The 17,202-nt window shown below is 34.0% G+C and overlaps 1 protein-coding gene across 1 annotated transcript in view; it reads right to left on the bottom strand.

The window, feature by feature from the left end:
* The window catches only part of ZCWPW2 (zinc finger CW-type and PWWP domain containing 2), a 335,386-nt gene that overhangs the window by 225,368 nt on the left and 92,816 nt on the right, over positions 1–17,202 (bottom strand). Inside the window, exon 2 of the mRNA XM_007505209.3 lies at positions 13,100–13,436. Coding sequence (XP_007505271.2) covers positions 13,100–13,431 — 332 coding nt within the window. The 5' untranslated portion in view covers positions 13,432–13,436. The remainder of the gene's footprint in view (positions 1–13,099; positions 13,437–17,202) is intronic.

Raw genomic sequence — 17,202 nt, 5'->3', positions numbered from 1 at the left:
ATAAACAAGACTAGAAGCTGGTAATTTGAAAAAACAGACAAAATAGACAAAGTACTGGTCAATCTAATTTAAAAAAGGAAAGAAGAAAGACAAATTAACAGCATCAAGGATGAAAAGGGGAATCTCACCTCCAATGAAGAGGAAATTAAGGCAATCATTAAAAACTACTTTGCCCAATTATATGGCAATAAATATACCAACATAGGTGATATGGATGAATATTTACAAAAATATAAATTGCCTAGACTAACAGAAGAAGAAATAGATTTCTTAAATAATCCCATATCAGAAAAAGAAATCCAACAGACCATCAAAGAACTTCCTAAGAAAAAATCCCCAGGGCCTGATGGATTCACCAGTGAATTCTATCAAACATTCAAAGAACAGCTAACTCCAATACTATACAATCTATTTGACATAATAAGCCAAGAGGGAGTTCTACCAAACTCCTTTCATGACACAAACATGGTACTAATTCCAAAGCCAGTCAGGCCAAAAACAGAGAAAGAAAATTATAGACCAATGTCCCTAATAAATATAGATGCAAAAATCTTCAATAGGATACTAGCAAAAAGACTCCAGCAAGTGATCAGAAGGGTCATCCACCATGATCAAGTAGGATTTATAACAGGGATGCAGGGCTGGTTCAATATTAGGAAAAATATCCACATATTTGACCATATAAACAAACCAACTGACAAGAACCACATGATTATCTCAATACATGCAGAAAAAGCCCTTGATAAAATACAACACCGATTCCTACTAAAAACACTAGAAAGCATAGGAATAGAAGGGTCGTTCCTAAAAATAATAAACAGTATATATCTAAAACCATCAACTAATATCATCTGCAATGGGGATAAATCCCATTAAGATCAGCAGTGAAACAAGGATTCCATTTATCACCTCTATTATTTGACATTGTGTTAGAAACACTAGCAGTAGCAATTAGAGAAGAAAAAGAAATTGAAGGCATTAAAATAGGCAAGAGGTGTTGATCTTTGCAGATGACATGATGGTCTACTTAAAGAATCCTAGAGATTCAACCAAAAAGCTAACTGAAATAATCAACAACTTTAGCAAAGTTGCAGGATGCAAAATAAACCCACATAAGTCATCAGCATTTCTATATAATTCCAACACAGCTCAGCAGCAAGAACTAGAAAGAGAAATCCCATTCAAAATTACCTTAGACAAAATAAAATACTTAGGAATCTATCTCCCGAGACAAACACAGGACCTATATGAACACAACTACAAAATACTTTCCACACAACTAAAACTAGACTTGAACAATTGGAAGACCATTAACTGCTCATGGATAGGACGAGCCAATATAATAAAAATGACCATCCTACCCAAACTCATCTATCTATTTAGTGCCATACCTATGGAACTTCCAAAAAATTTTTTTACTGATTTAGAAAAAACCATAACAAAATTCATTTGGAAGAACAAAAGATCAAGGATATCCAGTGAAATAATGAAAAAGAAAATACAAAGGAAGGGGGCCTTGCAGTCCCAGATCTCAGACTATATTATAAAGCAGCAGTCACCAAAACAATCTGGTACTGGCTAAGAGACAGAAAGGAGGATCAGTGGAATAAACTGGGGGCAAGCAACTTCAGCAAGGCAGTATATGACAAACCTAAAAATCCCAGCTTTTGGGACAAAAATCCACTATTTCATAAAAACTGCTGGGAAAATTGGAGGACAGTGTGGGAAAGATTAGGTTTAGATCAACACCTCACACCCTACACCAAGATACATTCAAAATGGGTGAATGACTTGAACTTAAAGAAGGAAACTATAAGAAAATTAGGGGACACAGAATAGCATACATGTCAGACCTTTGGGAAGGGAAAGACTTCAAAACCAAGCAAGACTTATAAAGAGTTACAAAATGCAAAGTAAATAATCTGGAATACATCAAATTAAAAAGGTTTTGTACAAACAAAACCAATGTAACCAAAATCAGAAGGGTAGCAACAAATTGGGAAACAATCTTCATAAAAACCTCTGACAAAGGTTTAATTACTCAAATTTACAAAGAACTAAATCAATTGTACAAAAAATCAAGCCATTCTCCAATTGATAAATGGGCAAGGGACATGAACAGGCAGTTCTCAGCCAAAGAAATCAAAACTATTAATAAGCACATGAAAAAGTGCTCTACATCTCTTATAATCAGAGAGATGCAAATCAAAACAACTCTGAAGTATCACCTCACACCTAGCAGATTGACTAACATGACAGCTATGGAAAGTAATGAATGCTGGAGGGGATGTGGCAAAGTGGGGACACTAATTCATTGCTGGTGGAGTTGTGAATTGATCCAGCCATTCTGGAGGGCAATTTGGAACTATGCCGAAAGGGTGATAAAAGACTGTCTACCCTTTGATCCAGCTATAACACTGCTGGGATTTTACCCCAAAGAGATAATAAGGAAAAAGACTTGTACAAGAATATTCATAGCTGCACTCTTTGTGGTGGCCAAAAATTGGAAAACGAGGGGATGCCCATCAATTGGAGAATGGCTGAACAAATTGTGGTATATGTTGGTGATGGAATACTATTGTGCTAAAAGGAATAATAAAGTAGAGGAATTCCATGGGGACTGGGACAACCTCCAGGAAGTGATGCAGAGCGAAAGGAGCAGAACCAGGAAAACATTGTACACAGAGACTGATACATTGTGGTACAATCGAAGGTAATGGACTTCTCCATTAGTGTCAATGCAATGTCCCTGAACAATCTGCAGGGATCTAAAATACTCTATCCACAAGCAGAGGATAAACTGTGGGAGTAAAAACCCCGATGAAAAGCAACTGCTTGACTACAGGGGTTGATGGGATATGACTGAGGAGAGACTCTAATGCAAATACCAACAACATGGAAATGGGTTCGAGTCAAGAACACATGTGATAACCAGTGGAATCGTGTGTTGGCTATGGGAGAGGGAAAGGTGGTGGGGGGGGAGGGGAGGAAAAGAAAATGATCTTTGTGTCCAGTGAATAATGTTTGGAAATGACCACATAAAATAATGTTCAAAATTTTTAAAATAGTATATATGTATATATTGTGTGTGTGCATGTAGCTGTGTATAATAAAAATTTGCAATAAACATTTTATTAATAACAACTAATAGCAAAACTAGAAAGTATTTAAATAAGTTTAGACCAGCTTTTGAATCATATACTACAATAAGCTCCATGTGAACAAGAGACATGAATTTAAAATATCATTTAAAAAGGTAGATGAAATTGGAAGGACCTTCCGTAATGTTTTTTGAATCTATGGTTAAGGGGAGAGTTCATAAAAAAAAGGAATAAAAACTAGCACAAATGTCAAAATTGATAAGTTTTATCATATAAATTTAAAAAAACTTTATATAAGCAAAGTAAATGCAACCAACTAAAATATGAAGAGGAAATATCAAATGGAAGAAATATATTTACAGTTTTCAAAGGAAGATATGTAAATAATCAATAGACATATGAAAGATGCTTTGAATCATTAACAATGAAAGGTATATTTAAATAATATTGGTGGTTCATCTATCCATAAAATAGGAAAAAAAGATAAAAGCAATGTTTAAGATTGGAAGGACTATTGGAAGCTAAATAGATGCAGATTAGCAGACTTGCTAATATAACACTAGTACATTTATGAAGTAGTCTAACCATCCTGGAAAACAATTTGGAATTATTCAAGAAAAGTTACTACACTGTTTCTGATACAATGATCTCAATATTAAGAATAAAAACTCAATGAAGTCAAAGATACACAGAAAGTTCACAGGTATACTAAAAGTATATATGCAAAGTGCCTATAATTTTGTGAGCAGGAGAAACTCAAAGTGATGGATCACTGAACCTATATAAATTGCAACTCATTTAAGAGAGGAATAAATAAATAAATAAATAAATAAATAAATAAATAAATAAATAAATAAATAAAGTAACTTGTCCTTAGTCACATAAAGAGGAAGTGTCAGAGGCAGAATTTAAACCCAGTTTTTCTTGACTCTGTGCTGAGATTTAACATATATATTTAACAAATACAAGTGGGAGGGGGCAAAAAATATAATAGATGTAGAAAGATGATTTGTCCAAAATCACATAGGCAGTTCAAGGCAAAGTCAAAATATGAACTCAGGTTTTCTGATTTCAAATGCAATTTTCTTTATATGTGACTATAATCTATCATAAATTACCCAGGAAAAACAATCTTTACTCACACTTGATGAACCCAGAGTTGCTAATTTTACTTCCTAAGATTTTCATTAAGTTACCCAGTAATGTATTCTTGGATTTACATCTTCTTTGTGCATGCATTTTATTTTTTTTAATGCCCAAGATACCTATTCTTAAAATAATAATTAATTTTAATTAATTAGTTCTTGTTTTTTGGAGTTTCATTGTAAGTGTTCTGAGCATAACTTGGTGGAGGGTGGAGAAGGGGAGAAAGATCACATCTCCAACCAGTCTATCTTTCCTGATAAATTCACTTTTAAAATAATCCACAGAAGCTAAAATGCCAATACCTCTCATTTATATAGGTTTTAGGAATTGAAATGTGTTTCCCTCACAATATACCTTGTATGCTAGGGTATAAGATTATTATCATACAATTTTACATATGAGGAATCCAAGGATCCAAAAGGCTAGATGACTTGTTCATGGTCATATAGCAAGGAAATTCTGGAGCTGGTATTCAAATTCAGATATTCCTGCAATGCTGCTGACATATTTCTGTGATTGTGTGAAGGTTTTCTGAGAAACATCATTTTATTTTCTTCTACAGAACATATTCAAACCATGATCAATAATCATTGAAGTTGGGAAAGTGAATCCAAACAATGAGAATTGTTATGATTGATTGAATTGGGATGAATTCCAGCACAAAAAAAGAAGAATACAGAAATAAAAAATCTAAGATGACATCTATACTGCAATTTGGAAAAGAAAAAAAAATCAGTATTCACCTTGGTATCTGAAAGCTATCAAGTGTCAGTGGGATGTTTATTAAAGTTATCTGCCTGGAGGGGATGGCTCAAAGAATTCTAAGCATAAAAGATACTAGCATAAATGGGGGGGGGTCTAGAACACATGCAGAAACCATCACTTTGCTCAGATAGCATCATCAACACCGAAGATGCTAAGGAACAGCTTAAGGGAGAATTGTGAGGACTAGAATATGTAGGGACAATCTGTGTTAACTATCATATGATTAGGAGCAATCTAGTTCCATTGGCTATATAGCCAGAGCTGCTGGAGTCTTCAAAAGTTCTTGAATCAACCCCAGTCAAGGTTTTACTGCATTCCAGGCTGAAAGACTGAGACGAGTCATTCATTGACAGCTTTCTGTAAGAGAACCATATTGTGGGGAAAAAGGCTTTGGTATTTCTACCTCCCTCTCTTCCTTTCCCCTCCAGGACACAGGGCCCCCAAAACAGGGTTTTGTTTTGCTTTGTTTTGTTGCCTTTTTCATTCCTTCTCTTCCATTCTAGGTACAGATAGTAGTCTCCACTCTGTATTGAAAGCTTAAGCCAGAAGTAAAGGAATTCAAATTAGATTGCAGCAACTGTGATCTGTGGAGCAAGGATCAGTCCATGAACTTGATGGGGAAAACACTATGTAGGAATTGAGGCTAAACTGTAAACCTAATTGCCCCCTCTCCAGGGGGCCCAAGGAGGTCTAGAGTTAATTAACCTGGGAGGTAAGTCTGAGAAGCAAATATTTCTTTGTAAAAGCTATCTAATGTAGAAGTAGTTACATAGAACTGGTTGCTAGTCACTGGACCACTGGAAAGGGATTAGACATATAGTGGTTGGGAGCTTGAGCTGTTAGTATAGAAAAGAGACCAACCAAATCCTTCAGTGTATCTGAGATTCCTTGGGTGGGAAGCCAACTCTTTCATTAGAAAGTCAAAATAAGTTTCCTTTTTGTCTTCCTTTTCTCTTTCTTTTTGACACTCTACAATCACTAAATGAATATAAAATCAACCCGATTTTTAAATTCTTGTATTAGACATTTGGCTTGTACATGACTATATTCTGACATGCAGTTATTCAAAGAAACTATCCCACTATGCAACATAATAAAATAACATTTTAATTAAGTCTTCTAAACAACCACTTGGTCACTGATCCTAGGCAAGAATTTGTGGGTGTGCTTCATTTTAACTATAGGTCCATATAAGTTGTACAAAAATGTGAACTTTAAAATTAAGAAAGTTGGGAACAATTATTTACATTACAAAAATATTACCAAAAATGTTCTTTTAAATAGATTTCAATAGTGAATGTAATATATGATTCTACTTACAATATAAGATTTATCATAACTGTTCAAATATGTTATATAAAATAATAAATTCATATTTATGTCTGATATCACCCATAGTAATGGTTCCCATTTATCAAGAACTTTAGACAGTTTGTGAAAGTTTTATTATACTCATGTAAGAAAACTGGATTTTACTACTAAGACTCTAAGACCAATATCCATTCCAATAATCTATGAATTTAAGAGTAATGATTTGTTTAGCTTTATTATTTACTCAATAGCTATATCCCTTGGTAAAAAACAAAACAAAACAAAAACATTGAAAGCATAGTAAATATTGCATTTGTAATAATTGCATAAAATATTGCATTTGTAAACATATGAATGCTATCCTTTGCGCAGTGTTTAATCTTACCAACCATGAAAGAAATATGATTTCTGGTATGGTGAAAAATATCATATATAAATAAAAATAATTATTATTATCATTAATTTATATAATGGTGACAAGTTTTTACTTTGGGATTAGAAAAGTAAACAAGAATCTATTAAGTATTAATAAGTGCCAAGCACATATTGCTTTTCACATAAATGCTTTTCAATATTATTTCATTTGATCTTCAAGATAACTTTGGGAAGTACATGCTATTATTATCTCCAATTTACAGTTGAGGAACCTGAGGTAGACAAAGGACAATTTACTTTCCCAGGGTCATAGAGCCAATAAGTTTTTTAGGCTGGATATTGTAAAAAATAGACTCGAATACAGGACTACAATCCCCATGAGCCTTTGCTCCACTTCCCCAGAATGCCTTGTAATCTCACCTGGGCCGAGATGGAGAAGATATTTAAGCAAAGGCTTTTGAAGGGCTCGGCCCTTTTTGACTTCCGTTTGGAGCAGAGGCGTCTCTTCCATGATGTGAGGTTATTTTTTCTAGGCCTCTGGCCTAGGCACATGTTTCTTACTTGTATATTCTTAATCTTTAACCTTTAATAAACCTCTAAAAATATAGTACTCCTTGCAGAGAGTAACTAATTTCTACCTGCCTCAGTCTCCCCATCTCCCCTAAATTTTAATCTTTACAGTATGCACTCAGTTCTTCCTGACTGCAGATATAGAACTTTCTCCACTGTACCACCTAATTGTATAGAATCGATTAAAATACTAATCAATTAAGTCTTCTCAAATTTTCTCATTCTTGAGAAGAACTGTTACACAGTGGTGCTATTCTAGATAAAATGAGGTATTTTCAATGTTGTACCATTCCTAAAGAATATGAACTAAAGCCTAAATATTTTAAACCATCATTAGAAACGTTCATTTGACCTTAACATTCCCTTAATTATCACATATCTTTAGTTCTTTTGACAGATTCCTAAAAATATAATTTCTAGTTACTGTCTCTATTTTCTTGCATCTCACTTACTTCACTTGCCCTTTGCAGTCGAGTTTCTGACTCCATCACTCCCCTGAAACTGCTCCCTACAGGAAGTTTATCAATGATCTTGATCACTAAGACTGATTACATTTTCTCAGGCCTTTCTCATCCTTGACCTCTTTGCACCTTTTGATTCTTTCAACCATCTTTTCCTCTTTGATATTCTCTCTTACTTCAATTTTCATGTGACAATACTTTTTTCTAGTCCTCTTTCTACCAGTTTGCCCTCTCTGTCTCCTTTTTGGATCATCATCCACGTACCAGACTCTAAACACAAATATCACTCAAATCTGTTCTAGGTCCTCTTCTCTAACTCTCTTCGCTCTCTAGGTGCTCACCAGATTTATCATCATTTCTATGAGGATAAGTCCTGAACTTAAAAATCCATCCCTAGTCTCTCTTCTGAGTTCAATTTATTATCTTCTCCCTAAAACTGAGTTTTCTACCCCAGGCAAGAGTCTGGGACAATTGCACTGGCATACCCTAAGAGAATAATACATGGGGCATTGCTTTTGAGGCATATCTAGGCTATGTTCTATGAATGATAATAGTTCCTTCAAACTGTCTTTTTTCATTGAGGGAATCACCATTCTCCATTTTTTTTAGGTCTCTAAGCTTGGAATGATCCTAAACTCTTCACTCTCCCTCAACATCTCTAATCAATTGCCAAGTCTTGTTGAATCTATCTTCCTCACATCTTTTCACTCAATCAGCTTCCACCCTACTTTAAGACTTCATCACCTCATGTCCATCAAATGTAAAATGGCTAAATAAGTTGTGATGTACAATTGCAATAGAATACTATTGTACTCCAAGAAATAATGAGCAAAATGATTTTTTAAAAAGCCTGAACTTAAGTGAACTGATGCAAAGTGAAATGAACAGAATAAAGAGAACACTGTGCAAAGTAACAGCAATATTGAAACAATGATCAACTCTGACTATTCTTAGCAATACAATGATCTAAGAATTCCAAAGGACCATGATGAAAAATGTTACCCACATCAAGTGAAATAACCATGGAAAAATATTCTAAATCATCTAATTAAAATAAAATTTAAAAAATGTTACCCACTTCCACAGAAAGAATTGATGACGTCTGAATGTGGACCAGAGCACACTTTTTAAAAAAACTTTCTTTATTGGAGCAGGGGGAGGAATTATCTGCTTTCTTTTATAATATGACTAACATGGAACTATGTTTTTTCCATGATCCCATGTAATTGCCTGCGTACCCATTAAAGAGGAAGGAGAGAAAAAAAAAAGGGAGATAATTTGGAATTCAAAAAAATTTTAAACAAATATTTTTTTTAAATTTTACATGTGATTTAAAGAAAAGTATTTTAAATCCCTTTTTAAACAAATAGACTTTTTCCTTCTCTCATATGGTTCATTGAAATAGCCTCCTAGTTCCCTGTCCTGCTTTCTTTCTCTCTCCTCTCTAACCAATCCTTCATACAATGATCATCTTTCTAAAGTCTGATCATGTCATTCCTTAGCTAAAAACACTTTGAAGGTTATCTATTGCTCCTGGTAGAAAATTCAAAATCCTTTATAGAGTATTTAAAGCCCTTCATAATTTTGGTCCACAATATTTTTCCAGGAAATTTCCTCTTATTCCTCTTCCCTTGCCATATATTCCACATTTCAACCAGAATGGCTTTATTGCTTTGCCTTAAACCTAGGACTCTATTTTCTACTTGCAAGCATTTGCACAAGTAATTCTCCCATACCTCATAGATCCTCCTACTTCTTAAAATACTCACCTTACCTCTAGATTCAACTCAAGGGCCAACTTAAGAGAACCTCTCCTCCTATTAATTGCTAGCATTCTTTCCCTCCTCAAATTATCTCATATTTATTCATTTGTTTAGATGTTGCATCCTCCTAATAGAATTTAAGCTTCTTGAAGTCAAGAATTATTTCTCTATTTTTTCTTTGTATTCCTAATCTTTGAAACAGTGGCTTGCATGCTTTTTAAAAGTCAATATTAATTTATTTTCAATTCCAAATTCTCTCCCTCCCCCTCTCCCACCTACTTAGGAGGCCAAAACAAAGCACATTACAGATATATATCATTATGGGAAATGAATTCTCACATTATTGGTTGTGTCAAGGAAAGGGAACGAAAAGAAATTAAACCATTACAAGTCTATCACTTTCTGGGACAGTATATTTCATCACAACTCCTTTGAAGCTGACTGGTCATCATGTTGATGAGTTCCCAAGACTTTCAAAGTTGACTGAATGTTACTGGATACTTGAAAGAGGTCTGCTGAAGTGAAGAGGTTCTTAACTACATCACTGAATAGTAGACCTTGAATACCTGATCGGTTATCCTTACTGTAGGTCAGCTATGAAATAAAATGAAAAGAACATCACAAGCACTTCTATCTGATCACTTCCTTAAGGAAATTTTTCCTCCTCTTTGGTTGGCAGCTGTGATTTTCTGGTTAGGAAAAAAACCTCTACAAAGATTCTGAGAGAGTTGCCTTAGGCACTGGTAAGAGGCTTAATCACAAAACCAATGTGGGTCTGATTTAGGACTTCAACTCAGCTCTTCTAAAGCTGGCTCTCTTTCACTTAGGCCTCACTACCTCCTTTTTGTGTATACTATGTGTTTTACTAGAGAAAATGTAAAATCTTTTGTAATTTTCCAAAGAAAACTGTTCAGATGAACCTTAGGGTGTGATAAATAAAGATGTCTGTGTCAGAGATAATATTAGGTCTAATGAGGTTCCACCTTGAGCAGGGAATTAGGGTCTCCTCCACTGACAAAATTCCTCTATCACACACTACCCCAACAATGGGAAGCAATAAAACAAAGACCTAGAAGCTCAACCTTGAGGCTATCAGAAAAGGTTTCAGATAGATAGTGTGCTCACTGATTGAGACACCACTTTTATAAAAGAATTGAACTTTAAGGTTACAATATCGAAAATCGAATCTCATCTAATACTAACAGGGACAAAATGGATGTGAAGGAAAAAAGGAAACTGCAAGGTACTGAAGGGAGAACTTTTGGGACCGCCCACTTTGAGGAATTTCTACATCTAAAAGCAAATGTTCTCATTAATTGTCCATGTTAAGAAGAGAATAAAAACATATATACATATTTGTCACATGGTCATGGGGAGAGGGAAAGGAGGAAGGGTATATAGGTTTGCTTGAGAGATGTGTTGAAATAACATCTGACAATCAAGCAGCTGTTGCCCTCAAAATTCAATTGGGCTTGGAGTGCACACTGATAACCCAGTGAGATACATATCACCTTGTAAATAGATGTTCACTTAATAAAGTGTCAAAGTTACTCTGTACCCCAGAGACCACAACTAACTACCAAAGAGAGCTGGAAGAACAGCTGGGCCAGAGCTAATAAGGAATATATTAAAGTAAAAAATTATCATTTGTAATGAATAGTGTCTACTATTGTTACTGTTCTTCCTAATTCATGTTAGCATGTAAGATGTTTAGGTCACAAAATTATATTATAAAGTAAAGGTTAAGGATCATTCCCCTTTGTTTCATCTATATTCATTTGACTTGAATATAGATGGGGGGGTGGAATAAACCAGAATGATTCTCACTCACAAACTCTATTTCTTTTTGGAAATGGGAACAGAGGAAAAAAGACAAGGAAAAAGAAGAGTATTAAAGGAGAAAGGCTACATAATAGTTTGCATTTGCTCAGAAAGATGTTGCTTAAAGAACAGAATAGTCCTTTCCCTTCACCATTCCTCTAGCTAATACTGATTCTGAAAGAAGCAGCCATTTTTACTAAAAAGCAACCCCATTAAAGGATTGTATCTTTCCTGTATTCTCCAATAAATCAATAAGTATTTACTAAGTGAAAGGATGTGTCAAATGGAAAAACAGGGCTGAGAGCTCAGCCCACGCCCTGTCTCTGGTATATACCAGTTTTTTTAACACAAGGTTAGTCACCTAACTACCCCAAGCAATGATCTAACATTATAAAATTATAGAAAGTTGCTCAACTGCATTGGTAGAAAGAAGTTCCACAATGAAAATTACCCAAGTTAATAAAATCAAAAGCCTGTATTCTAAAAGAAAGTTAGGGAAGGAGGGAAGGAAGAAAAGAAAACTGTACAACGTGAGACTCAAGGTTATTAGTGCTCCAGCAAAGATTTCTTTTTTAAAAACCCTTACTTTCCATTTTAGAATCAATACTGCATATTGGTTCTAAGGCAGAAGAGTGGTAAGGTATAGGCGATGGGGAATTAAGTGATTTACCCAGGGTCACACAGCTAGGAAGTATCTGAGATGAGATTTGAAGCTAGGACCTCTCATCTCTGGACCTGTTTCTCAATCCAATGAGCAATTCAGCTGCCCCCTCTATAGCAAAAATTTCAAATGGTTGTCACTGTCTGGTTAAAAATCTTTAAAATATATCTAGAAAGTCAATGAATATACAATTATCAAAATATATTTCTGATATATTTAAATGGTCATGAAATAGTTATGGTTGATATTTAGTTTGGAATCATTAAATATCCTCATATTTTAAATGAATTATTGTAAAGGCATATATACCATCGCCATCCTGAACTTGTGCAAACATAGTATACAATTTAATCCTGCTTAGTATAAATGATGAATCTCCTGAGGTCATTGTATTAATTGAATTCACACTGTAGATTCCTGATGGATTGCATGTAATTGCTATATTTTACAGAGTCATAACTTCAAATAGCATCAATTTAAACATGTGACTGAGTACATAGGAGTTCATTATTCACATTAATCAAGACTAGCTATAATGGAAATAGTGCAGGCAGTGGAGTCCCAGGCTCAACTCCTGCCTCTGACACTTACTGGTTATTTTATCATTGGCAGGTCCCATAATATTTTCTGAGCCTCTGCTACCTCAAATGTCAAATTAAAAGAATACCTTAGAGTATCTACCTTACAAGGTTATTGTAAAGTTAGAATGATAAATTTTACAAAACATTTTTTTAAATTTTAAAAACTCTAATATCAGTCATTATGTGAACACGTATCTACATAAAATCAGAACTATCTGAAACTTGGGTTAATAAGGCAATGCATTTCAGGATCCTACAAAGGAAAAAATTCAAAGTAATCTGACAGAATGAGAAGGCATCTCAATGTATTAAATGATACAATGGAGCCTCTCCAGGATTTCTACAATCTCAAAGTAATAAGCTTTAAAATAGCATAATATCTATATAAGCCTATATACCCGGTAAAATTAATTTAGGCCTTGTGTCTAAATCATTTCATCAATCAATTTGTGCAGGTTTTAAAAAGGGATATGGGGAAAGTAATGGGTAGGCCTGAAATTTTAGTTGCTTTCTATATTTGTGACTTTTCCAACATCAGTCTTACCTTGGCCAATTGCAAAATTTCACCAAGACTAGACTTCCTATAGGAAGTTGTGAATAGACATATTTAAATCCACTTTTAAGAACATGAGTCTCTTCAGGAAAGAATTCTTCAGGAGCAGAGCAGGTGTTATGGTTTTGGTCAGTGTTCATGAAGCAAAACCATGGCTCATTGCGATCAACTTGGGCAGCATCTTCACTAGATAACAACCTCCATTTTAAACAATTCTCATTCTCACACTGAAACCATATTTTATCTACATAGAAGTTGTCTTCTTTTGTTTCAGTATTCTTTAAATTCTTGCAATCAAATTTTTTTTTCCTTGGGAATGACATTTATCCTAGGATTTAGAAAAGAAAAGAATAGATATAAGTATAAAAGAATGTGGTTAATAACAATAATTATAATTATAATCATAATCAAGCAATTTTCATTTTATTTCATATTTATCAACCCCTACCTCAAGTCTGCAAAGGACATGCTCTGAACAACTTATGTGTCCACCAGCAGGAAGTAAGGGTACAAAATAAATGCATTAGTTACTAAAGAAAATAACAGACCCACCTACTGACTTCTTCCTTCATCACTTAATCTCTAAATATAAAAATAAGTATGATAAAACATGAAAAGGAAGTACAATTACCAAGATTTCTTAATATTTAATCCACTAAGGCACATAATACATTTTTGATACTTCATGACTCAGGAAAATCAAATGTAGGTAAAACTTTTGTTGTGTGACACCTTAAAATTAGCTTGAATAGGACCTTTATACATATATATTTTTCCTATTACACATAAAAACAATTTTCATCATTTAAAAAAATTTGAGTCTCAAATTCTGTCCTTTCCTCTCTCTCATTTAGAAGGGAAACAATCTGATATTGATTTTATATGAGCAATCATGTAAAACATTTTTTTTCCATATCAATCCTTTTGTGGAAGGAAAGTCAAGCAAAAATAAAAATTGTGAGAGAAACTGAAAAAAGTTTGCCTTGGGTTGGATTTAAACTCTATCAGTTCTTTCTCTGGAAGCAGATGGTATTTTTTATCGTGAGTCCTTTGGGATAGTTTTGGATCATTGAATCAATGAGAACAGCTAATTTTTTCATAGTAGATCATCATTAAAATAGTGGTATTACTGTGTACAATGCTTTACTGGTTCTGCATACTTCCTTCTGTTCATACAAATTCATCTAGGTCATATAAGCCTTCTAGGTTTTTCTGAGCCCCTCCTGCTCATGAGTTCTTATAGTGCTATAATATTCCATTACAATCATATACTATAACTTAGCCATTCATGGGTATCCTTGCACTTTCCAATTCTTTGCCACTACAAAATAAGCTGCTTTAAATATTTTTGTACATAAAAGTCCTTCTCCTTTTTGTTTTTTATCTCTTTGGGAAATAAACCCAGCAATTATATTGCTGATCAAAGGGTATGTATGTACTGTTTTATAATCCTATGGGCATAGATTCAAATTGTTCTCCAGAATAGTTGAATCAGTTCACAACTCCTCCAACAGTGCATCAGTTTCAATTTTTCCACATCCCCTCCAAGTTTTGCCATTTTCCTTTATTGCCATAATAACCATTCTCATAGGTATGCAGTGATACCTCAGAGTTGTTTTAATTTGCATTTCTCTAATAAAGAGTAATTTTGGAGCTTTATACACATGACTATTGTGAATCTTAAAATTGCTCAGATTATACCTTAGAAGATTTGGTTAAGCTATTCCCCATTCTCTACTTGGTCAGGAATGTATTGAGAACTTTAAAATTACTCCACCCTACTCAGACAGTGCCTTAGGGGAAGATAAAGTTGTAAACTCCTGATAGAACAATGAAAGTCCCCAACTCATACTTATAGTGAAGCTAAAACCTTAAGCTAGGTCTATTTTTAGATCTAATACAAAAGGTTGCTAAGGACCTATAAAGGTTAAATTAGTATCTAAAAGGTCAAGCAATTTACAAAAGGCAAGCTTAACAAAAGAGGTGTGAAGTACTCAGAAAATATAATCTACCCAGAGAAGGTGAGAACTAAGAATGGGCAGTCCTGGGAAAAAGCATCTACTGTGATCTCTCTCTCTCTCTCTCTCTCTCTCTCTCTCTCTCTCTTTCTCTCTCTCTCTCTCTCTCTCTCTCTCTCTCTCCCTCTCTTCCTTTAATTCCTTCATTTATATTAATTAAAATCTCCATAAAACCCAGCTAACTTGGGTATTTTCATATTTGGGAATTTTCCCATAGAGACCACTTATTTTTGATTTATATCAAGACACTAAAAATTATCTTTACAGGTTTGGCAATTTACAGTCTTGGAAACCCACATTTTTGCGGTTACATTATATATAGCTTTAATTACTTTGTCTGACTACTGACTATTTATGCCCTTTGATCAATTAGGGAATGACTTGTATTCTTATATATTTAACTCATTTCTCTGTGTACTTGAGAAATGAGGCCTTTATTAGAGAGACAATTTTTTTACCATTATTACTGTGTATTACTATCTATCCTAGTTCCCTCCCAGTTTATCCTTTTCTCTCTCCTTTCATTCTGTCCTCAAAAGTGTTGAGCTTCTGGCTATCAACTCCTCCAATTTACCCCTTCTATCAATTCTCCTCCCTTTTTCACATCTTCTTCTCTTCCTACTTTCCTGTAGGGTGAGATAGATTTATATGTGCAATTGATTGTTTATGTTCTTCCCTCCTTAGTTTGACTACCATCTTACTGAAACTGGCATAAATGAGTAGGGAAAAGTTTATAAAATAAGAACAAATGGAGAGAAGAAAGGGAGAAAGGGAATAAGCACTTCCCAAATATGATCTCATTTGATCCTCAAAACAAACCTGCTAGGTGATTTTATCCCCATTTTACAGATGAGGATACTGAGGCATACACAGGCGCACCCAGAATCATATAGCTAGTAAGTGTTTGAGGCTGCATTAGATTTTAGATTTTCCTGAATCCAGGCCCAGTGCCCATCTGTCTAATGTGCCAAATCTCTGCTCATGGAACAGCTATGAGTCAATATTAAGACAGGGTTTTTTAAATATATAATTAAGCTTTCTCAATACCAATTTAGTCCCTTGTGAACATTATTCAAGTATTTCATATTTATACATTTTAATAAAAATAAAAATAAAAGCAAAATCAATGCCAATAAAATGTGTGATAGCCAACAATTCCTTTTGCATTATAGAAATACAATTCCTCCTAAATTCTTAAAATTTATAGTAAATTATTCCTCCTGAACTATCCATTACCAAGGACATTACTACCTATATACAGTCGATTCTATCTTAGCGCATCCCTTCACTTTGACAATCATACTCTCAGAAAAACTTATTTACTCACTCTCTCTAAAATAAAGCTCAAGTATAGGGTTATACTTACTAAGAGATGTTAATCATGTTATAGGATATAGGATAACTCTGGATAAAAGTGAAAAAGAAAATATTGGTAGTTAAACAAATTCTGAACCCAAATTTGCTTAGAGTGATAACTCAAAATATCAATTTTTCTTTCATGTGCATTTTATGATGTGGTACAGAATCTTCCATCTTTATTATGAAGGAGTAGTTTTTAAGTATCACACTCACTCTTTATCACACACGCTCTTTAAATTCAAGAAAGCATTTTATAGATGGAAACTGAAGAATTAGTAAATGAGAGAGCATACAGAACCCTAACAAAAAAATTATACCCAGGTTACTCAGCCTTCTAATCCTCTTTCTCTCTTCAATTAAAGAGGAAATCTTTATTTAGTTCCATGCTTCAATTCTATTGTGCCAAAAAGGGTAATATTATGAATTAAAATCAGTGCTCCTCAGAACACAAAGTAGCTCAGGGGGAAACTAGTACTATGTCAATAGACATAGTAAAACCTAAGCAAGAACAAGAAATAACAAAATTATTTCCATCTAAAAAGTTCAACCTCCAAGATAGGTAGTCAGGGAGAAACAAACAGAAGGAGAAAAAAGTATTACATTTGCTAGAGATGGTCTAATTTTCCATGGTTGGGTAATTATTTGAAAAATAAAGAAAAAATGGGTAAAATATAATTCAAAGAAAACTATTAATAAGGTGTATAGAGTTGAGCTGCT

Source organism: Monodelphis domestica, chromosome 5 (genome assembly GCF_027887165.1).
Source record: "Monodelphis domestica isolate mMonDom1 chromosome 5, mMonDom1.pri, whole genome shotgun sequence".
Classification (NCBI taxonomy): Eukaryota; Metazoa; Chordata; class Mammalia; order Didelphimorphia; family Didelphidae; genus Monodelphis; species Monodelphis domestica.
Note: the sequence above shows the minus strand (reverse complement) of the source record. Positions and strands in the feature narration are given on the sequence as shown.